The 25,081-nt window shown below is 34.4% G+C and overlaps 1 protein-coding gene across 1 annotated transcript; it reads left to right on the top strand.

The window, feature by feature from the left end:
- The first annotated feature begins 6,586 nt into the window (after positions 1-6,586).
- LOC107860805 (histone-lysine N-methyltransferase, H3 lysine-9 specific SUVH4) lies at positions 6,587-23,719 on the top strand. The gene is made up of 14 exons (XM_016706291.2): positions 6,587-7,337; positions 8,367-8,426; positions 9,543-9,594; positions 11,765-11,877; positions 12,701-12,877; positions 16,481-16,579; positions 17,229-17,327; positions 19,508-19,557; positions 19,632-19,720; positions 20,387-20,546; positions 21,591-21,696; positions 21,794-21,976; positions 22,276-22,506; positions 23,330-23,719. The coding sequence occupies exons 1-14, from the start codon at positions 6,888-6,890 to the stop codon at positions 23,441-23,443; spliced, it is 1,983 nt and encodes a 660-aa protein (XP_016561777.2). The 5' UTR covers positions 6,587-6,887; the 3' UTR covers positions 23,444-23,719.
- The last annotated feature ends 1,362 nt before the right edge of the window (positions 23,720-25,081 follow it).

Below are 25,081 nucleotides of genomic sequence, written 5' to 3'. Positions count from 1 at the left end.
GATCACTCTTCTTTTTTCACAGCACGCTAGTATACGCAATATAGTCATTTTAGGAGTCTTGTTTAGAATGAGATTTTCTCTCAAATAATTTTTAGATTTTTTAATTTAGTTTTTTATATGTAGGCCAATTGATCAAGTCATATTAATAATATACCATTTTTCGTATGTTTTTCTTTGTCATCTAAATTATTGTTCTATGTTTTGCCAACTGTTAGCTTTTGCAAGACGCCTTTCGGTCTCGAACCCAACAAGCCGTTGTCGACCTATCATCTCCATTATTCTAATTGTATCCATCGTCGCCGCCACCACCATTACAGTCACTACAGTACCAACTATCTCTATCATCACAACTATCACTGCCAACATTATTAGTCACTAACATCAATCATTACCAGAACCACCACCACTACAAACCATATCTGCTATTACTAGAAAACATAAATGCTTCTTTTTTAAAATTAAATAATTATTTTATTGTATCACCTTAAATATTTTTAATATATAATTAATTTTTATTTTAATTATAATTTTATTTAATCAGATAAAAATATTTCACAATCCAGATGTTAAAAATGAACGATATTAAACATTCATTTTTCATATATAAAGACAATATCTTAATCATTCAGATGTGTATTTAGATTTAAACATCTGAATCTTAATAAAAACAAACGCATCCTAAGATTTAGAACTAAGTCTTAATATCGTTAACGAATATTCTTGTGTTTGATAAATATTCACCACCATTTTAGCTACAATCATCAGTCACTGTCACTAATGTTCTCTGTCGATATTCAATACCACCATTGTCAACTAATATGACAATCACCAACCACCTTTACCATCACAATCGCACTTGACAATCAACACTTTTACCAATCACTACTATCAACCGATGTCACACATACCATCTCTATTATTATAATTATATCCATCGCCAACATCGACGTCAACGCCGCCACCACTATCAATTATTACCGATCAATCACTACTACAAACCAACTCTACTATCACAACTAGCAATACCACCGACTAGCACTAACACATCATCAACTTCCACGCATTCTTCGACCATGCCATTGTTGTTGTCACTGCTGTCGCCACCTTCACCTTTACTACAAACCACTACCATCACTATAGTTTATCTCTACTAACAATCATCTTCACCATCACAACTAACATTATCTCCAACTATCACAAACACATGATCAATTAAACACATTTTTCAGCCACCACGACCAATACCTCCAAATACTAATATCAAACAACTTCACATCAGAACCACCTCCACCACTATATTGCAAACACAAATTGTTGTAAATCTTACAAAAAACATTTTTTTTACGAAAAATTGTATAAAATTCTTAAAATATTGAGGAGTGTTTCTATCACTGTCCTTGAGGATATTTTCACTCGATACAAGTGTATCTCCAAGATTCATTAAACTCTTTTAATATAAATTAGGAGGTAGACTTTAACAAATATTAATGATGAAAATCCAACACTACCACAATATCAGTGGAAAGAACTAAAAGAAGAGGATTAAAAATATGTAGGAGAATTTGTCTACTTGTCTTCTGTGTCCAGATAAAAGGACAGAGTATAATATATACAGGTCAAAATGAAAATAACCAACATGTATAAAGCAACTAAGATCACGGGAATTGAATGTCATAAAAATAATTAAAGATGATCTATTTGGAAGAAAAAATATTGGGGGCAACTGTAATATAGCTGACCAAAGTTAATGGCTAACAAATGTCATTAAGGCAATTATAGTTAATCAAATGGGCAGGAAAAAAACCTTGTCAACAATTAAGAATTGGACCAAAATAATTACAATTTTTTTTTTAGATAATTAAACATTTTTTTCTTTTTGAAATATCCAACAATCCTCTTCTTATTTCAAAAAGAATGTTAAGGAATATAACATATGATATTAGGAAGTTTTTGTTGGTTTTCAAATATTAGTACAATGCGTCGAATCTAGTGTTCCTAAATTATGAATCAGATATAGATAAAATAAGATCAAACTCACAAAATAATTTGTGAAGTTTAGTACTTCTATGAATCAAGATTTCTTTTGTAACCGTATGGACTTATTCTATTACATTATACCCGCATAACTTTTATCGTTATTGCGATTTTGTGCTAAGAGATCATGCGCGTGTCCTAGATATTCATGAGTGCTCTAAAAATTTGTCACGATTTCATATGGACGACATCACTCCACACTGATATATGTCCAATCGTCAAGTATATTATGCAGAGCAATACACCACATATAAATGATATAAATTGAATAAAGAGTTTTAACTCAAACTCAATGCCGCTTTGTCTTGAGCACCGCACTATATTCACATGTCAATTTAGTAGTGCATACTTTGATCAACTAATGTCTTCTTATTACCCATATGAACCTAATTCACGGTATAACACTTTTATTTTTAGATTTTTTTTTTAAGAAAAAATTTGAAAGATTGTCGTCAAATACAACTAACTTTAGAGGATGGTCAACCACATATATGAAGTCAATAGTTATAGAGGTGGAACATGATCCAAAGAAAAATATAGTATATGACTTTGGAGTTATGGTAAAACATACTATTAAAAAAATATATATATAAGAGATATGGAAATAAATTAGAAAAATGATGTAGAAGTGAAAAACTTCTGACGATAGATTTCCCTTGTTTGATAAACTTATGAAAAACATATGGCTCAAGTATCTAATGACGAGGAAGAAACTGAATTTGCTGGTAATTAGATCGTAGTTCAATTGGTTATTATTTTTTTATGTGATATTTATACTTTACATTTCTCTTAGGTTATGTGCTTGGGTTGTTTAACCTATTTTGAATTGATTTTGTTCAATATGTTTCAAACAGTTTGAATGTTTGGTCTTTCTTTATATATATTTAAGTGGTTGTTTGAGACGTTTAGTCTATTTTTAGATGCCAGGTCAGTTGTTTTGACTTTTGAACATCTAATTCAAGCTTAATTATCTGACTGAATTCAAGGATTCTTTGTCGATAGCGCTAAACAGTTTGTCAATAATTCACCCTTGACATACTAAGATGCTATTATATAATTGTATGAGAAGAGGGATCTTCTATTTATAAAAGTTCAAAATCTTTTCTCCGAGAATGCGGTTAACTAAATATGAAAGAGTTTTATATTTTTTTTTTTAGAAAAAATTAAAAATAATTATGATATTACTTTTATTTTTCTTCAATAGAAAATTAATACTCAAATTTTAAAAGAAAATTAAGTCAAAAAACTAACTCTGTAGACCTTAGTTATTGTGACTTAAATAATTATTATTCTCATGTTTGTTACTTGTATATACTATTTAGGTAGAATACCCTCACCATTCATACTAAGAAATTGAAATTACTCTAATCCCACTTCTCCAATATTCAAAGTTTAATATATTACAATTGTCAATAAAGTAGATTAATACTTCTATTTAACTAGTTATATTGTTACTCATTAACTACTCTGTTTGCTTATTAATATATCGATTTGGTTCGAATAATATCATGTCAAAAATTATTTAATTTTTTAGATTATTAGTATTATTGTCTTTATCAATTTGAGACCTAATCAGGAAGTGTTAATCCATGTAATACTTTTTTGTAAATATTTACGTTATTAACATTTTGAAGTTTAAATTAAAAATATTATTTTAATAATATTTTAAAAAAGTAACTGATCTGTTGGGGCACGCAACCCACATATAGATGTATTGAGCTTGTTGTTTTTTGATCTGTCCTCTTGATGGACTAGTCTGACTTGACCCGTTAAATTTTAAAATCCGTGTGGGCTAGTCCAAATGAGCTAGACCGACCGTATTGACAACTCCAACACCATAAATAATAGTATAAATAACATAAATACCAACCCTTTTGGAAGTAAATACACCCTCTCGCACTTTTTAATTATTTTACTCTCTCTCCGCATTAATATACATAACATAACTGACATATACATAGCATTTGGTGTATATGTTGGAATTTTTGTAATATGTTTAGGGAGTTGAGACTTTTTGTAATATTGAAAACATAAGTTATGTATTTGTGTAATTTCTAGATAATAGTGTAAATGAATAGTATCACACCAAATTATCACACATCAAAATGGTGAAATTTAATATTTTTTTTGTCTCAATTTATATGACACAATTTTCTTTAGTAAGTTCAGAAAGAATGACATATTTCTACATTTAGTAACAATTTGATTTTAAAATATTTATTTTATCCTCAATGAAACGATTTATAGCCAAATAAATATCTGTGACTTATTTTATACATTAAAATTTATTTTTTTCTTAAATTTTATGACGAATCAAATTATATTACATAAATTGAAACATGGCACTATTGGAGTGGAGGTAAAAAAATCAACTTATAAATTAAAATATGATGTAGGGTGTGTCTGGTATGATGGAAAATGTTTTTCTGAAAAAAGTTTTTCTGAAAAATAGGTTGATTTTCTACTTATTTTTTCATGTTTGGTTGGTGAGTGGAAAATATTTTTCAAAAAATATTTTCTGAAAAATATTTTCTAGTGTTTGGTTGACGAGTAAAAAATTTTTTTTTAGAAAATACTACTAACCGTTAATTAGTATATCACTGTCTGAACTAATTTAAGCATAACAAATAATATCAATATCGAGTATTAAGATATTACAAGTCACTAAATTTTAAGCAATTACTAATTAGCAAACATAGGAGACATTTTTTAATATTTTATCAGGACAATCTCAAGATACCACAATCAAGAGAAATACAATGGAACGACAACCTTATTCAACCTTGCGAAACAAACTACAACGATGACAAAATGGAACATCCAATTAGCAAAAGTAATATATGTAAGTCTTTCTCTATGCACATGGAAATAACAATACATTCAACGGACATTGAAAATAAGGGAAAAAACGGACTTCAATATTTTTTATTTCAAGTAATGAAAAATTGGAGCAAAGCACAATGAAAAATGTATAAGAGCAATGTGATTTTTTTGAGTAATGTGAATTTGAGTGTTGTTGGGGTGCGAGGTAGGAGCATAAAAGTCATATCTATCATTTTCCATCAAATAGAGAAAAGTAAGTTATTTTGAAAAATATTTTCCCAATGTTTTAGTACAACAAAACAAGGAAAAATAAGAAAATATTTTCCAGAAAATATTTTTCATCATACCAAACACACCCGTAATGTAAAACTTGGTATTGGGTTAGAGGTGGCGCAAGTGACCCATAAATAAGATACTTGAGAATTATTTTACTTTACTACTAAATACAAGCATTAGTAGCAGGTCTACTTGCTCCGTAATTTTATTATATTATACCCAATTAATTATTATATATCATTTATGTATTAGAAAATTAATACAGTAATATTTAATAAAAAAGTAAAATATGACTTATGACATATCTGTTTCAACTGTAATTTTATTATATCAGCTTTAATTAATTATTATAAATCAATTATGTATTAAAAAATTAATAATATTTAATAAAAAATAAAATAAACATAGAATGATAAATTGACTATTGATTTGTTAAATTAGTTTGACATCTTATATGAGTCCCCCAAAATATTATAACTTACAATAGCTAATGGCTTAATTTCTTTTAAAATATATTAAAAATATAATTGATTATCTAAATTTTAATTTAATTATTTTATTTAACTTGTTATATATTTGAAAATTGTGCAAAAAATATTATAAATTACAACAATTAATAATTTATTTTGTATAAACTGGGATAGAGGGATATTACTTTAAAATTATGTAGAAAGTTGTATAAAATCATAATATATTAACAACTCTAATATCAAAAACAATAAAACAAATTTGATTGACTTTCTCAAATATTTCATTAATGTCACATAAATTGGGACAAATGGATTAGCATATGATATCTGACAATTATGTAAAAATACTACTCCATAAATCAATAACTAATAACATAAAATATTTAAAAATATACAAAAAATTTGTCAATTTTTCAAATTTTATCTATACTAGATAAATTGAAATAAAAAAGCAACATATATTGGGCCTGTATTGGTACGGGCTCCAATATCTAATTACATACATACTAACAAGTTTTATTTTACTCCATACTAAATACTCCCTCCGTTTAAAAAAGAATGGTCTACTTTAATTTGACACAAAGTTTTAAAAAATAAAGAAGACTTTTGAATTTTATGGCTTTAAATTAAAGTAGTGTCAAATGTATTAAAATGCCATGTAAAAAGTTGAAATTAAAGTATTACTAAAAAAAAAGAAAGGAATCATTCTTTTTTAAACAGACTAAAAAAAAGTAGATCATTCTTTTTTAAAAGCAGGGAGTAGTACTTTCTCAATCTCATTTTATATGTCCTTATTTCTTTTGATACGTTTAAAAAAAATATTATTTTTTATTTAATAAAAATATCTTCACTTTATTTTTATTGAATCCACTTAATAAAAAAATAATTAAAAAGTAAATTATATAAATTTTATAAAATCATCATTTATTTTTTGAATTTAATGCCATATCAAAAAGGAAACACACAAAATTAGAGGGAAGGAGTAATAAGTAAAGTGAGAAATACAAATACCTAATTGAATTGAATTGAACAAGTAGAGAACAGCTGGAGAGTTCCCAAATTTAGCATAGCAAAGAAGAGAGGAGAGTGTGGTGGTGGGCGGGAAAATGAATCGTCTCACGAGTATCGATGTGGGAAAAAAGTGAAAATTTTTGAAGCCCCGCCTCGTCTCGTCTCGTCTCGTCTCGCCAATTTCGCCTTTTCACTCTCCTTTCCTTTTTGTCAGTCCAGAAACCCTACACTACACTACACTACACTACAATCGAGCTTCCTTCTTTCTCCAACATGGTGGTTCCATGCGCTGCCCAGCTTTCCGACCCCAACAACGATGAACAAGTCATGGTCCCCAGGCGTTGCAGTGCTAGAATCAAAACACTCAAGAGTGACCAGGAAGCTCAGCGTCAGAGAGGAGCACGATGCCGCTCCATTGACAACCCTCCTCCTAAAACTAAGGTCTATAGTAAGAAGAGAAAGGTGGATATGACGCCCTCACAACCTGTTCAGGTGGATACGACGCCCTCACAACCTGTTCTTAATGACCACGCCATCACTGTTGCTGATCCTCCTGTTAATGAACATCCTAGCGGGAATGACAACGACAAAAGTTCCCATGCCAGAGTAACTGATACTCTTCGGAAATTTAACAAGCATTATCTCCATTTCGTTCAGGAAGAGGAGATAAGATGTCGAAGAGACCAAGCTGATCACAAAACTAAGAAAAATTCTAAATCTAAGGTCAGCCTGTGACGGGTTAAACTAGAAAAGTAGCTACTTTTTAGTAGTATGAAACATATCAACATCCTAAAGCTAGTTTGTTTTAGTGAGCTATTTATTGCTCCTTTACTCATTTTGATTTATGATACTACTATTAATCATTAAATTCCCACTGCAAATTCCAGACTCACTTCAATCAATGGTTGTTTATTTAAAACACACTTAACATATTGACTTTGTTCACCCTATATGCTACAGCATTCTTTCCACTACTCAAATGTTTTTTTTCCTTCTTCTCATAAGCCAAAACCTTCTTTTTGGATTTATTTAAAATGTTTAACCTGTAATAAAAAATTATCCACTTAGAAATATTATGTCTACAGATGTTATTTGATTGATTTGTATGCACACATATTGTACCATTTTAAATGGCTATCATCTTCCTGTAAATTCTTTAATATACATACTTTATACAATTTAAAGTGTCTATATTTCTTTTTGAATCTATTGAAAAAAATGAAAAATATGGGGCTTGTTTTTATGCCCAGAGGGTACCAATAAGTAAAATGACCTGTTCTGTGTATTTGCCTTTAAAAGCATCTCCATCCTCCTTAATTTTGTTATATTTGTTTTGCATGCTGCTAACCTCTTCTCTTTAGATAATATATGCAAAACTTGGTAGCCCTTATTAGGGTTTACAATGCGCTCACATCGTTGCATAATTGTATGAGCGAAGTGATGCGAGCCCCTCTCGCTGTGTGTGGCTGATGCAAGCGCATCATATAATTTTAAATTAAAAAAAGAGTCTACTGTGGTGACTACCTCTTCTGCAATTTTCTTAGGTTAACTTTGGAGTCCACTGCTGCAACTTCTTCTTCACCATGCGACTACCACTACTACGCCTTCTTCTTCACTGCTTCACTTCAGTGATGCGCTTGCATCGCTTTCCGCTTCACTTAATGCGTGATGCAGAGACTTGTCGCTTTTTTCCGCATCACGCTTCCCTAAACACTAGCTCTTAATGTCTTTAGGTTGGTAATACATGTGCAGGAAGTTGAAGATGATGGTAAACGCAGTTCCAAGCGGCCTGATCTAAAAGCGATTACTAAGGTATCTAATAGTAGATAGAGTAGGACCTAAATATGGCACTTTTAATTACTTCATCAAATTAGTCCCCAGAGATTGACTGCCACTCCTTCCGATTTATTAGCATGATAGATCAAATACAATAGGGCTACTTTTATTTGGCAGAAGAATCGAACTAGATATAGCACTCAAAATTACAAAGTTCAGTTTGATGGTTACAAAATCAACCGAATGTAACTTTTGAAGTGTGAAGGTGTACTTCTCATGTTGTTAATGTTTGAAGCAGTATCTTCAAATTTATATTGATTCTGCTCAAGATTTTTGAACTTCTACAGTAATCTAAGTGACTTATATAATGGAACCTTTTGTATGCTCTATTGTTAGATCTTCCCAGCCATTTATAATTGAGTGGTTCGTAGTTCCCCTTTCCTTTATCTTAAGTCGGTCTGATTGTGTACCAAGTTAAAATGATGAAAAACTTGAAGATTGGCAAATGCTACATGTTTCTCAAAATTGCATGGATTGGATTTGTTTTTTTTGATATTGAAATAAAATAAAATAAACGCCTATCCAGATGATTAATAATAGATATTACTAATCTCGTCAGTCAGTACTCATTTCTCTCTTGCTCATTTTTTTTTTAAAAAATATTCTAATTCTATGATGTAATATTAGCCTATCTTTTTTTATTGATCAGCATTCCTAGCCTATCTTTAAATGTCTGACCTTGATTTCTGGTAAAGAAATGAAGATTTGTAGCACCCATGTATGCTTTTGTAGTGGCCTTGAGGAAAAATTAGACTAAGAAGAGTAGGAAAGTAACGAGATAAACAATAAAAATGAACCAGTGTCTACCATTTTGAATTGGACTAGAAAGGAAATCTTGGAACGAACATTTGATAAAGGACGTCTCTTTTTTATTTAGATCAATGACATGAAACTATTTTATTCATGTCAGCTTCCATTACTTAGCTTTAGTGCTGCTAATATTCTTTCGTCTGTTAGTAGTATTGAAGTGATTTTATTTTTGTGCGAGAACTTGTATACCATTTACTTCATGTTGATAGTTTGTACAAAACTTGAGTCTATGTTCAGTAAATCTGCTTAGTTCTACTGATTCTTATCGAGAAAAGCTTGCAGATGATATCGGAAAAGGAGGTTTTGAATTGTCAGAGAATTGGCTCCATTCCAGGTTGATTGTCTACTCTTATCATGCAATTATACGTCTTATCAAATGATGGTTATTTGTGTATTCACTTGCTTTTCTCCGGAAAACCACTTTTGATTCTGGAAGTTTACTTTCTATTTGATCTTTAGGTACCCATTTCATAGGATTTTGTGCACATCAATATACTTCCTTTGTCCCGATTTATGTGGCACTCTTTCTTTATAGTTTGTCCCAAAAAGAATGCGACCTTTCCTTATTTAGCAACTATTTAGTGGCAGCAATCCCCCTTTTTCCCTTATTGGGTCACACATAACACTTCATTGTGAAGAAAAGTGAGCTAAACGTAAACCCTAAAATGACAATAGTAAGGGCAATTTGGTAAACATAACCAAGTCCTCCCTTATTTTGTAGTGCCCGGTCAAATGGTGCCACATAAATTGGGATGGGGGGAGTGCACTTTTGTTTTATGTTGAAAAGAGTTTCATTTCGTATTTATTCTATAGATAAAGGTCAACAATTGAAATTCCAATCCACTTATACTTTGATTGGATGGTGGTTACCCATGGTATAGTATGGTATGGCTACTAAGAGTACACTGTTTGTTTTGATTGTTTCTTAAAATAGATGATATGGTATGGTTATGAAAAGCCTCACTTTATGTAGCCACCTATTTGGTGGTATCACGTCGTTGCCTTAGTTTTTTTTTTCCTCATTTCACCTTTGTTTATTACTTTAAAATCCTATTTTATCCTTTATCCTACCTTTTTATGGTAGCCCTACCCTTTATTCTACTTTTCTAGTAGGTTTATCTTTCAAATTGTTGTTGTGTGAGATATGTAACGACGGAAAACGATAAAATTAATCCAAACACTGTATTCATTAAAACAATACAATATGATACAATCCAATCCAATACCATACATAATGAAACAATATGTAATGACCATCCAAACAGAGTGCTAGTTTTGCTTTATCTATTTTTTTAATGTTTATTACTTAACCTCCATTCCAATTGGATCCAATCTACCTTCATAGAAAGGGTTTAGATACATTTACAAGATATAAACAAGATATGTGCACCTCTTTTAATCTTATCGATGCAACTTAAAGAGAACACTTTTAGTTCTCTCAGTTTCCCCTTCTCTCGCTAGGCTCACATGTATTGAAAGGCTCTATGATAGCTGTAGAGGCTTCAGTAGCTTTGTCCAACAATGATTGCATTTTTGCTCAACTTATTTTCTTCTTCTCATAGTCTTCCTTTTCCTTATTATTTTGTTGATTGTTTCTGATGCATCATTTTTTTTGAATTGGATCATCACTACATCACTCATATTTTGCTCAACTTTTGTTTTCCCCTTGGTAACTAAGCCTGTATTCCGATGTAACTGTTTCTATTTTTGGTGATTCTCATGGTGGTACTACCTCTTTCCCCTTTTCAGTTTGTATGGATGCTCTCCTGTTTTTCATCTTGTTTGACCACTTCTTAGTCTTTCTGGTCAGTAAACAGCCGTTGTTCGGCAAGCACATGCTATGGTCAATTAGTGTCAGTCGCCGCATTTGGCTGTTTAGTGACACATTTTCCATTAACTAGTTGGTGTCTCAATATATACAATAGCGTGCTACTTCCAGGTAGCATAATGTTACTTCTCAGCTACAAACCATCTGTTCATCTACCATATCGAAAGGAAAATAAATAAGTTTGTTCTCTCCATCTCTTGATTTCATGGACCCAACATGTATTAAACAAATATATTTCTTGCGTTTGAGTCAAACCGATACAGTGAATACAAAGCGGAATTTGTAAGTTTGATCATGGAACATTTAACCTTTTTCTTTTGCTTGAAATGCAGTAGAAAATGATTAAATATCTGAGTTTTCAAACAAAATAAATGTTTTCATTTTGACCAAATGTACACATTTATGTCATACTTCGGCTCTAGAAGATGAAAGCTTTGATGACGATGAATGGGATCAACTAGTTTCTAATATAAAACATGTAGAGTTAGACCTTTACTTATGCATCAAGTAACTTCCAGTAACTTCAAGTAAGCCTTGCGACATTTAAGTTTGTTGTTGTCCTTTATGTGTAAAAATCCAGTTATTATAGATTGCTTAATGGTATGTCCTGCAACTAAATTATGTTTCGGGTGGATGCATCTGTAAGATAATTTTAGCTTTAAGTTTCTTGTGGCAGGCATTGATGTTGGTCATCAGTTCTTTTCGCGTGCTGAGATGGTTGTCGTGAGAATGCATAACCATTGGTTAAACGGTATTGATTATATTGGCCAAGCTGCTGGCAAAAAAGAGGTATTTTAGTTGGCATTTGAGTTTGAGAAACAGCCTACTAGCTATTAGAATTTTCAATCATAATTTACGATATTCTTCCTTGCTCAACCTAGGATAGTGATGGTATTTTTCTTTTTTGCTCACACATTTCCTCCGAATATCGAGAGAATTCCATTTTTACTTTTGATATTTATGGGGATAATCTTGAAACAAATATTTTCAAAGGATGTTACTGTTGTTCCTTGAAGGTAGAAAATAAATTGTATCATGAAGGGTGCAGAATATCTGGTTGCTGTTAGGGAGACTGGGATCCTTTATGCGCACAGTCCGTTATTACGTTTGTTCTTACAGTTGAGACATTCTAGAGATCTCAATTTAGACATTTTGCTGTTCATTTTCCTAGTCTTTACTTTGAACAATCATAGTGAAGTGCATTTAACTATTCCATACAAATATGCTTCATAAGTTTCCATACTTCATAAGTGCATCGCATAGCCCTTCGATGTGAAAGGTTTTCTCTTGGTGCATTGAATTATTGTTTACTGATCGTGACATAAGTTGTTGCAAGGAATTCAGTCTACTGCCCTATATTTGATGATAATATAATGATACTGAACTCTTATTGACCCCTCATGCGTGAAGTACTTATTGATGTTGCTTTTGTTGTAAATTTACCCACTGGAACTGGAGAAGACCGTTATACTGTATGGAGGCTTATACATGTCTTTTCTAATCTATTTTACAGAATATTTACCCGAATGTCTTCTAGAGTGTTCTTTATTTCCCTTTTGTTTTGTTAACTTTGGTTGTTGCCTTTTAAAAAATTATCCCTTCACATCATTAGGAGTACAAAGGCTACAGTTTGCCCCTTGCGGTGTCCATTGTTGTATCGGGACAGTATGAGGACGATCAAGACAACTATGAAGAAATTGTCTACACTGGTCAAGGTGGAAATGATCTTCTTGGTAACAAGCGTCAAATAAAGGATCAAGTCATGGAGCGGGGTAATTTAGGGCTTAAGGTTTGCTTTTGCCTTGTCTCTTTCCATTTTTTTTAAAATTGGTACCTTCTTTTATTTTGAATTTAATATATTATTTTCTGTCTTGGATGTGTTATGTGTTAGCTAAAACTCCCTTTGCCCCAGTTAATGCGACTCTGTTTCATTTGGGATGCTCTAAAATGTTTGATACAGTTCCATTTCTTAGAAATTTCACAACTGTCAATAATTCAAATACATGATGCATCCAAATTCTAAACCTAGATGTATCGTTTCTCTATTTAACTGATTTTGCAATCGATCATTACTTTAATATTTTCTTCTGCTATATTTATAGAAGTCAGATTTAACATCTTAATCCGTCCTAAGGCGAATTCCTTTTTTTTCTTTTTTTAAATATTGTGTAATAGGCAGTAACTCTAATGAATGAGCATTAAAAGTGTGAAGAAATATAAGAGAAGAATATTATTGAATTGTTGTAACTACATTATTACATTGAGACCCTATTTATAGACATTACATTCCAATCCTTTTGCTAATAGGATACTACATTACAATCCTTTTCCAAGTAGGATTCTATATGCTATTCCTATTCATATTCTAACACTCCCCCTCAAGCTGGTGCATGGAAGACATATGTACCAAGCTTGTTATGAATGTAATTAACACGAGGATGGGTGAGGGATTTGGTAAAGATATCTGCAAGAAAACTCATAAGGACTGCTCTGGATGTCTGGGAAACCTCAATTGAAAAGGAACAAACAAAAAAGTGATCCAAAAAGTAGTAAACATCGCTAGAAAGTCGATTTGTCACTAGCAATTTATTGGAAACTGGTGCAGAATATATGAATCATCTCGAAATCAAGAGATGAGTAGATCTTGCACAAGAAAGTCACCGAAAACTTAGTCGAAACATGCTCATACGCCGGATTACTAGATTTGATGACTGAAAAGTAAATACAATCTGAGGGAAAAAAATACATGGGTAGGGTCGGAATGATGATACGATCTTACTGAGAAAGAGAAATAGGGGTAGGGTTGGAATGACGGTACGACCCTATTGAGAAACAGAAATTATATGGGCAGGGTCGGAATGATGGCACGACCCTATTGAAATAGAGAAATTATATGGGCAGGGTCGGAATGATGGCACGACCCTACTGAAATAGAGAAATTATATGGGTAGTGTCGGAATGATGGCACGACCCCACATAAATTAGATTTGAGGAGTCATCGGAAAGACGTACGGAACTACATAAATTAGATCTGAGGAGTCACCAGAAAGATGCACGGTGCTATGCAACTGTGATATGACAAAGTAGTCCGGAAAGATGCACGGTGCTACTCAAATTAGATATGAGAAAATAGTCACCGAAAAGAAGCACGGTGCTAAGAAAAAATAGATTATGAAAAAGTAGTCACCGGACAGATGCATGGTGCTACGCAAAGATATGAGAAAGTAGGGGAAAGAAGTGCGATGGCCTAAAACTTTGCCGAAACATGCTCATACGTTGGATTACTAGATTTGATGATAAGTGACTGCAATTTGAGGGGAAAAATATATGGGTAGGGTTGGAATGATGGCACGATCCTACTGAGAAAGAGAAATATGGGTAGGGTTGGAATGACAACACGACCCTATTGAGAAACAGAAATTATATGAGTAGGGTAGGAATGATGGCACAATCCTATTGGAAAAGAGAAATTATATGGGCAGGGTTGGAATGATGGCACAACCCTATTGAAAAGGAGATTATATGGACAGGGTCGGAATGATGACACGACCCTACTGAAAAAGAGAAATTATATGGGTAGGGTCGGAATGATGGCACGACCCCACATAAATTAGATTTGAGGAGTCATCGGAAAGACGTACAGAACTACATAAATTAGATCTGAGGAGTCACCTGAAAGATGCACGGTGCAATGCAACTCAGATATGACAAAGTAGTCCGGAAAGATGCACGGTGCTACGCAAATCAGATATGAGAAAATAGTCACCGAAAAGAAGCACGGTGCTAAGAAAAAATAGATATGAAAAAGTAGTCACCGGACAGATGCATGGTGCTACGCAAAGATATGAGAAAGTAGGGGAAAGAAGTGCGATGGCCTAAAACTTTGCCGAAACATGCTCATACGTTGGATTACTAGATTTGATGATAAGTGACTGCAATTTGAGGGGAAAAATATATGGGTTGGGTCGGAATGATGGCACGATCCTACTGAGAAAGAGAAATATGGGTAGGGTTGGAATGACAACACGACCCTATTGAGAAACAGAAATTATATGAGTAGGGTAGGAATGATGGCACAATCCTATTGGAAAAGAGAAATTATATGGGCAGGGTTGGAATGATGGCACAACCCTATTGAAAAAGAGATTATATGGACAGGGTCGGAATGATGACACGACCCTACTGAAAAAGAGAAATTATATGGGTAGGGTCGGAATGATGGCACGACCCCACATAAATTAGATTTGAGGAGTCATCGGAAAGACGTACAGAACTACATAAATTAGATCTGAGGAGTCACCTGAAAGATACACGGTGCAGTGCAACTCAGATATGACAAAGTAGTCCGGAAAGATGCACGGTGCTACGCAAATCAGATATGAGAAAATAGTCACCGAAAAGAAGCATGGTGCTAAGAAAAAATAGATTATGAAAAAGTAGTCACCGGACAGATGCATGGTGCTACGCAAAGATATGAGAAAGTAGAGGAAAGAATTGTGGTGGCCTAATTTTTGCTAACATGATCATTGGCCGGACGGGCGGCATATGCGGATTATAGCCGCCCGCCGGCTTCGGAAACTCTTTGATTCTTTACCAAGATCGTGGAATCTCTGATACATTGTGAAGAAATATAAGAGAAGAATATTATTGAATTGTTGTAACTACATTATTACATTGAGGCCCTATTTATAGATATTACATTCCAATCCTTTTGCTAATAGGATACTACATTACAATCCTTTTCCAAGTAGGATTCTATATGCTATTCCTATTCCTACTCATATTCTAACAAAAAGAAAGTCTCATTTTATCCTCTCTTCGTTGTGCTTTCTCAAGCATAAAAGTCTCGATAACCCACGGGACAAAGTGAGACTTATATAGCAAGGTTCATGTTATTTTTTTGGTGAACTGAGTCTTCCTTGAGTCCATTGCATATGCTTAGCATGGGAAATAGGAAATGCCACCTGGCTTTTATTTCTTTTACTGTAGAAATAGAGATAGACACTTGATACAGTTCTGTTATAAACTCAATTAGTACTCCCTCCGTTTCGTTTTAGTTCGCCCTCTTTCTAAAAATATTTGTTTCAATTTGGTTGTCCCTTTTGATGAAATCAAGAGTATTTTATTATGTTCTTCCAATACTACCCTCAACATTAAATAACTAAACAAAGTATATTTACTCAAATTTATATTTTCAAAGCATAATTAATAAGGCTAATTTGGTAAAATATACCCCTAATAAATACTTTCTTAAGGGGAGTGCCAAGTCAAAAAGGGCCAACTATTTTGAAACGGAGGGAGTATAAGTTTTTTTGAATTAGTCAATTATTAACCACTTGATGCTCTGAGTGGTCAAGTTTTGGAATTGACATGACCTGCTCTCTGTTTGCAGAACTGTATGGAGCATTCTGTACCTATAAGAGTTACACGTGGACATCGGTGTGTGAATAGTTATGTTGGAAAGGTTTACACCTATGATGGCTTGTATAAGGTAATCAATATCTTTTTTCTTCATCTTTGAATCCCAAAAAATTCTTTATGAAATATAATAGATGCAGACTGTACTGGTTAAGTTTAAAGGCATATTTCTATTTGTTGATTTGCAGTTTGTCAGTTGGAGTCTCCCATCTTTGTTCCTTTTCTTTTTGGGGGCTGGTTTAAGTGAGTCATTTTAGAGTTAGCATGTACTAAGACCACTGTTCCTACTTGGTAGCAGCACAAATGGTACCAAAAATAAAAGAGAAAATTGAAGCAACACTCAATCAACACATGGATGTGTGGGTGTTGGCTATGTAGGGTGATGTAGGAATTTGAGTGGTTTATATGGGCTTAATCCATGATATTGGACTGTTTAGTCAGGTCAGATGTGGATTTTGACTGTGACATGTTTGGTTGTGTAGGACTGACCAATATATCAGATATTTCTCTAAATGGGTTATAAGGCCATCAATTTGTAAAGGGATAATGCTGATCTGAAATAATGAGATAATAAGTGATGTTACTTTTCAACCTTCTGTTCTTTATGCCAGTCATTTTTTTTTTTTACCTTTTATATTGTGGTGGTGTAGATTTTGGGTTCTGCCCAAATGGTAAACCATTGATATATTCAAGTATTACAGTAGTTTATCTTTCTTTTGCAGGTTGTAAATTACTGGGCGGAGAAGGGTATTTCTGGGTTCACCGTCTATAAGTTTCGGTTAAAGCGTATTGAAGGACAACCTGTGTTGACCACCAATCAGGTTTCCCCCCTTTTCATTGGACTTGTTTTGCCGTGGTATTTTATGGTTTAATTTTAAGTTTTTGTCTCTGTGCCTGAATAGTAAGCGTCCTTTTAGCACTCTTTGATTTTCTTGGTGATCTTCATGGCACGCCACACGCATAATTCAACATGGGACAACTCATATGCCCTAACACAGTCTGGATGGATAACTCATGTGCCTTAGTTAGAGTAGCAAATCATATGTCAAGATTTGAATCACATATGCAAATAGATAGACATGTGTATAATGCATGGCCATGCGACTAAACATGTAGTCAAACATGCTCATAGCTCAAAATGTTAAACTTACATGAATAATGATCCCTGTAAGGCTATAACTTTTCATGCTGGGTATGATGGTCAAAGTGGTCATACCACTTAAAGGGAATGCATTCGACATGTATGTAAACAACACAGTATATCTGTTGTAGCACTTATCCTCGGAATCTGCGTTTATGCTCGTCACAATGTATACTTTCTTCTCCTTGATACATAAATAACATCTGTTTTCTATTTTAAGAAAAGTGCTAATGTTGCACGACAAAAGTTGGGACCTTATGTTATCCTTGGCTCTGTTGGTTATTATGAATTTATTTAATGACGCTACTACCTTCACACCAGAAATAAATTTCTTGGGGTGCTATGCGTAAATTGCTATATTAGTTACCTTGACCTAGCCTACAATTCTGTTTGGTCTTTGAACTGGGTGGCCTTGTCTTATGTCATAAATTATGTGTTCATCTCCTTACTTCATTAAGCCCTAGCTGTTGTTTTTTCTTTTTGTCCGTCTGCCTTTTCATCATTTAAGCATCATCTCTACTTTAGTTAGTGAGCTAGCTGCATTGGTTAATTCAGTTGGTGCAATTGGCTCAGCATTGGAAAAGCCTGTAGCTGCATGATTTTCTTTCTTCGAGCAACTTTAGTCACTTGACATTGTTCTAATTGGTGAGACTTGCAGCAAAGTTAACGCAAGGCGGTCGGTTTGGCGATACGACTCGGAGTCTAAAGAGTTCAGTTTGAGTAGGGCCATAACTCGGTACATGGAGTGCAAGTACAGTGATGCAAAGCATGAGGTTGGTGTGGAAGTGAGGCTTAATGCACGGATCATCCCCAAGAGAGGAAGTATCAAGTATCTTGGATCTTTGGTACAAGCTAAAGGAAAAATTGTCAATGATGTCACACAATATGTATGAGCGGAGTGGATGCAATGAAGACTTGCCTCTGGAGTCCTGTGTTGAAGAATATACCAATAAAACTTCAAGTTACGTTCTAAAAGTGGTGGTTAGTTCATCTATATTGTATGAGGCTGAGAGTTGGCAAGTTAAGATCTCTCATGTCCATAAGATGTGAGTGACGGAAAAATGAGGATGTTTTGGAGGATATGCAGGCATTCAGTGAGATAAGATTAATAATGAAAAATTCCGGTTGAGATAGATTATGCATGTGAAGTGTTGTGCTATGCGGGCATTCAGTGAGAGATATGATTAATAATGAAAATATCCGGTTGAGATAGTTTATGCATGCGAAGTGTTGTGCCAATGCCTTAAATAGGAGCTGTGAGAGTTTGACATTGGTGGATTTAAGGAGTGCTAGATGTAGGCCAGAAAAGCATTGCTGGAGATGATTAGACAAGACGTGACATATCTTTAGCTATCAAAGACACGACCTTAGATAGTAAGATATGGAGGTCTTGGATTAGGGTAGAAGGTTAGTAGGTGGTGGAACAATATCTCGCTTTCCTGTGAGTTAGGCTTGGTGGTAATTTTTTTGGTGCACCATATTTGTTTCTCCTTTCATAGCAATAGTATCAACAATATTCCCATAGTTGCTTGTCCCTTGTTTTTCTGTTGCTACTTTGTTCTTGTGCTAAGGTTGTTGCAGTATTTTGCTATTGCTGTTGTTTCTTTTCCCTGAATGCTATGTCTGCTTTACTTTTGTGTGTCCCTCTTCATTTTGTTCCGACATATGATACTTGAACTGAGGGTCTTTCTAAAATAGCCTCTCTACCTCTGCAAGGTAGTAAGGTATGCGTAAACTCTATGTTCTGCAAACCTTGTGGATTTCATTGAGTATACTGTTGTTGCACCATCAGTCACTTCTTACTGCCTTTGACTGATCAAATTGTAGCTTTTTATAGTAATTTGCATCTGTCATATGCAGGTACATTTTATTCGAGGCTGTATTCCCAACTCCATTTCTGAAATACGAGGGTAAAGAAAATAAAACTGGTTAATAACCTGAATTCAATTAAAATAAGGCAAACTCTTACTTTTTCTGTGTATAGGTTGGTGTGTGAGGACATTTCTGGAGGACTGGAGGATATCCCCATTCCTGCAACTAATTTAGTTGATAATCCACCGGTAGCACCAACTGGCAAGTTCCAATTTCTTGATATTATGCTGTTCTAATAGCTTCCTTAATTCTTCCTTCCTCATGTGCAAAGACTTGCATGTTAACGTGCAGAATGATCTCGTGGCATTTAGAAAATTACTCTTGCATTTATTTTGGTATTTTCTTATTTGGTTTCATGAATTATATTTCATAGAATGGATTATGGAGGATTCACATAGCTGAGAGCAACTAGTTTTGGATCGGTGTAGTTGTTTCATTATTTTATAATTAAGGTTCTCAGTTGTTTCGATTGTTGAAATATGATTGTAGCGGATTGGTTTTTGATACTTTGATGAAGTCTCCCTGTTGCACTTTTTGCCACCAAGATAGTTCATTCACTATCGTGTGGTATAATATTCCACTGTTCTTTCTCCATCTTACCTACTGCATGGATCCTTGAAGCTTTATCAGTTTCTGCGGTAAATAGTTAAATGTGTTTTGGTGATCTGATTTTTTGCTTCCACTGATTATAATGTTCATTCACAATTCAGTGTCATGTGAATGTTTAGCATATGATTTCTTAAGGAAGGGATAGGGCTAGTGGATATGTCAAAAATTTTGTGCCTGTAATCATCTTGCCAGTGTGAAGTATAGCTCATACCCATTTGTAATTATCTTTTTGATGTTAAAACTTTACACAACATTCAGGTTTTACTTATACCAGGGGTATTATATACGCTAAAGGAATAAAGCTCCCATCAGCTCCCACAGGATGCAACTGTCGTGGTTCTTGTCTTGATCCAAGAATTTGTTCTTGTGCTAAACTCAATGGTTCTGATTTTCCCTATGTTCATAAAGATGGTGGTAGGTGAGTACAGTGTTGCATTCCTTTGTCGGAGATGTATGTTTAAATTAAAGATGATTTTCGTTTACCTTGGTTACTAACATCCACCTCTGCTTCTAATCCTACATGCGTACTTGTGCAGAGATTGCCTACTGTAGAGGCATGATTGTCTAGGTCTATGTGCTACTTGTTTTATTCTTTGGATCTTTGCACTTTGATCATCCCTTTTACATATAATAGTGCTCCTTCTGCTCTTTCTTTGTATTCTTTATTTTAATAGGAATAAATATTTTTAGATCTCTTGGGATTTCTAGGGGATTTAACAAGGGTGCCTCATTTAACTGCTCCTTTTCCTCTCTTGAAAGTCCTCTGCTGACTAACTGTGAAAAATGAGGAAGTTGGTTTTATCAGTGTATTTGTTTTAGGCAATAGACTAGTGGGAAATTTTTTATAGCTCACTGTTCTTTCATATTGCTTTGTCTTTTCTTGGGCCTTATATAAAGAACATTATTACAGTCCTGTAAGCCTTGAAGCTAGGTGCAAAACATGTTAACTGCTTTGCGGAAGCCTCAGTTCGCAGGCAGTGCAGGCACCAAAACTCTTTATGGCATTGTTGCCAGTGGGTGTTATCCTGAAAGCCGTGTCACTAAACAACAAGTAGTTCATTTTACTCTAGACTTAATTGATAATTTCTTGTTCAGAGAAACAAGAAATGTTTAAGTTTCCTAGCTTATTTTAAAGGTATTTTATGGTACCTGTTAGTAAATAATTCTGATGAATAGAACAAAGAATATTTCAAGATCCCTTTTATATGTATTTTCCTTATCTGATACCTGTTTGGTTTGTCTTATAAGTTATGGCACAGAAAATTTCTTGCTCGTCATTTCACTGTAGTCATATGAGATAGCATAATGCAATTTCTTGCTTGTTAGTTCCCTGTTTAATTTGTGACAACTGCTGATTGAGCTTTGTCTGGTACTCGACAGCAAAGCCGAGAGCTTATTAATATTCTGTTTGCAGTAGAATTCCTTCAACATGCCTTTATTTTTGGTATATTTTTCTTTGTAGACTCATCGAGCCAAAGGCTGTTGTTTTTGAATGTGGTCCGAATTGTGGGTGCGGACCTGCCTGTGTCAACCGCACTTCTCAGAAAGGATTGAGATATCGGCTTGAGGTTCTTTCACTTGTTCATTAACCAGATTTCAGATTCTTCTATTCATATGAGTGCTGCATATTCATTTCTGAGGCTGTTTCTATATCAACGGGGGCAGGTTTTTCGTACTCCATACAAGGGCTGGGGTGTGAGATCATGGGATTATATTCCTTCTGGTGCAACCATATGTGAATACATTGGTCTTTTGAAGAAGACAGATCAGATTGACCCTGCAGCAGATAACAACTATGTTTTTGACATTGATTGCTTGCAAACAATGAAAGGGCTTGATGGGAGGGAGGCAAGTGTCCTGTTATTTTATTGCCCAGATTTCCGTTTCTTGTTCTCTTATGTCATATACAGGTCTTCTAGGATTAGCCGAAGGGCGCCTCCAAAACTACTATTTCTCCTGGACTTGATATAAGATCTAGCCGTGTACAAATTAATTATCCAACTTTTGCACTCTCTGATATTTTTGGCTGTTGCAGTTTTCCCAGAGATCAGGCATCGTGACAATAGCACTATTCTCCCATTTGGGCTTTGGTTTCTTTGTTTTGTTTTCTTTTCTTATCCACTTTATTTTCTTTTGTTGTGCTGCAGAGACGGCTGGGTGAGGTTTCTTTGCCGGGAAGCTGGCAGAAGGATGCTGAGAAGACGTCTGATGGAGGGCCAGAGTATTGCATTGATGCTGTCTCTGTTGGAAATGTTTCGAGGTTTATTAATCATAGTTGTCAACCTAATTTATTTGTTCAATGTGTGTTAAGCACCCATCACGACATAGGCTTGGCAAGAGTGGTGCTAATGGCAGCTGACAACATACCACCTCTTCAGGTTTCTGCTAAATCTTTTACTCCTTGTGTGTTCAATGAACTTGATGAAATTTATTCAATTTGTTTCTAATTGTATATCTGTGGTTTACTTTGGGCCCATATTGGTAAGTGAGGTTGCTCTAAGAAGATTGTGGTCAATAATCACAGGAAATGTCAATGATCATCTAAAAGAGTTAAATGCGATTAATTTTTTGGAGAGACAACAGAGAGAAAATGTGCTTCCGCTTTTCTAAAGGTTAAAGTTTTGCTGCCTGAAATCCCCTCAAAACCTTAACAAAGACCCTTTTTGACAGATCGAATTACAATCTCTCCAAATAAATGCCATCTGTTTGCTCTATCTTGAAGTTGAATAATGTGGACAATCGATTTCCAACAAGTTTGTGGATTGCGATTATTAAATTGTCTCACTTTTCTCTTTGACTGGATATTGTGGCTTCAAAACTAGTAAACTCCTCACTGAGAGCTGTAGCTTTCTAGCAAACTGTTAAAACCAATCAACAAGCTAGAAAGATGAGAAAGATTGGTTCATACTTCAAGAAGAGAAGGTGTCTGCTCGCGGGGTTTAGGTGGAGGGTGTTTCTCTTTTCCATTCTTTTTTGAGGTGTGATGTTCTTGGTGGTTCGTATTTGGGCAGCCGTCAGGTGATTGTGTGATTCAGACTTTGCCTGACCCTAATACTTAGAGTGGCTTGCGAGAAAGAAATCAAGTATGGCAGATGGAATTTAATCCCATTATTAAGTAATACTATAGTATGAAAAGCGGTAAGAAGCAGTCTTTCTACTATTAAAAAATTACTCATTGACTTGTTTGTTGTATACTTGCAGGAACTCACGTATGATTATGGCTATGTATTGGATAGTGTTTTGGATCGAGATGGCAAGGTTAAACAAATGGCTTGTCACTGTGGAGCTGCTGATTGTCGTAAACGCTTGTTTTGATGGGATATGTAACCATTCTTTATGAGTTAGCTTTAGCACACATCGCATATTTTTTGGGGATTCTCAATGTTCTGATTTCTCGTCATCTGCACTTCTGCGTAGAGGTTACCTACAGCGGGAAATTGCCTTAGTCCCAATGAGAAAGTGATCTCGTTCATTTAATTTCACATTAATTTGTGAATGTGTGTGTTTTTTAAATATATATAATACAAAGCTTCTGTGACTCAGTTCCCAAGTAATCTTGCGAGTCTTAAACAGGTTGAATCTCTTTTGCTATTTTCTGATTTCATTGTGCTGAGGTTTTGACTATCTGTGTTATTATCCATCATTTAACTGAAGAAAAGTGTGCTGTCTTGACTATGACACTGAAGGCGCTTTTAAGTTTGTTTTGGTTCTCAGCACATTTGAACCGCCAGTTTAGTGCATGAACCCAGTACCTTTTCACGTTGCAGGTGTGATATGTGGTTATGAAAAAGCGTAACAGTGTTGATTTTGTAAAATTATTGTTTATTAGAATGTGTCAAGTTAAGCTTGGACAAAAATGAGTTGATAGACTTATTAATATAAAGCAAACTTTTGAGTAACTCCTTAGACACTTTGAAATTCCTATATCAAGGATTTATGATTAATGGGGCAAAATCTAATGCCATGCTAAACCAGAACCTGTAAATCATAACTTTAAAGTTTTAATTACTTGTAATAATTAAAAGAGTTTCTTTGATTTTAGTTTTTACCCTCACCCTCTTTTACTTTCTTGGGGATTCGAATGCACAATTAAAATTTAATGCTAAAAATATTTTATCATTTGAGCAATACTTTTGGTCCTAAATAGTGTAATGTTGCCAATTGAAGTAATGTATTTCCCACAATTATCAATTTAATTACATATTGGGAAGGCAATTAATGTACAACAATACCAAGCCCAGTATATTCCCACATTGTGGGGTCTGGGAAGGGTGGAGTGTACGCAGTCCATACCACTACCTCTAAAGAAGTAGAGAGGCTTCCGATAGACTCTCGGCTCAAGACAAAGGACAGTGTATAAAGAAAAACATTAAAAGCATGAAACACGATAAAATAACATAGGTATGACATTCACAAAAATTGTACTTTGCCAAAGAAAGGACACCGAAGCCCTCTTACCTATTGATTACAACTCATCCACCCACCTTAGCCACCCTAATGCTTTTACTCCATCTCTTCTTATCCAGGGTCATGTCCTCGGTCAGCTGTAATCGCTCCAAGTCACGTTTAATCACTTCCCTCCAATATCTCTTCGGTCTATCCCTATCCCGCTTGAAGCCATCCAAGGCCAACCTCTCACATCTGCGAACCGGGGCATCCGTGCCCCTCCTCATCATATGACCAAACCATATCAACCTCACTTCCCGCAGTTTATCCTCCACCGACACCACTCCCATATTCTCCCGAATAATCTCATTTCTGACCTTGTCTGCCCTTGTAAATTTGCACATCCAACGCAACATCTTTATCTCTGCCAACTTCAACTTTTGAATATGAAAATTCTTAATCGGCCAACACTCCGCTCCATATAACATAGCCGGCCGAACTGTAACTTTATAGAATTTGCCTTTCAGCTTAGGGGGCACCTTCCTATCGCATAAAATTCCCAAAGCG

This window comes from Capsicum annuum, chromosome 2 (assembly GCF_002878395.1).
Source record: "Capsicum annuum cultivar UCD-10X-F1 chromosome 2, UCD10Xv1.1, whole genome shotgun sequence".
Lineage (NCBI taxonomy): Eukaryota > Viridiplantae > Streptophyta > Magnoliopsida > Solanales > Solanaceae > Capsicum > Capsicum annuum.
The sequence above is the reverse complement of the archived record's forward strand: the minus strand, read 5'-3'. Positions and strand labels throughout refer to the sequence as shown.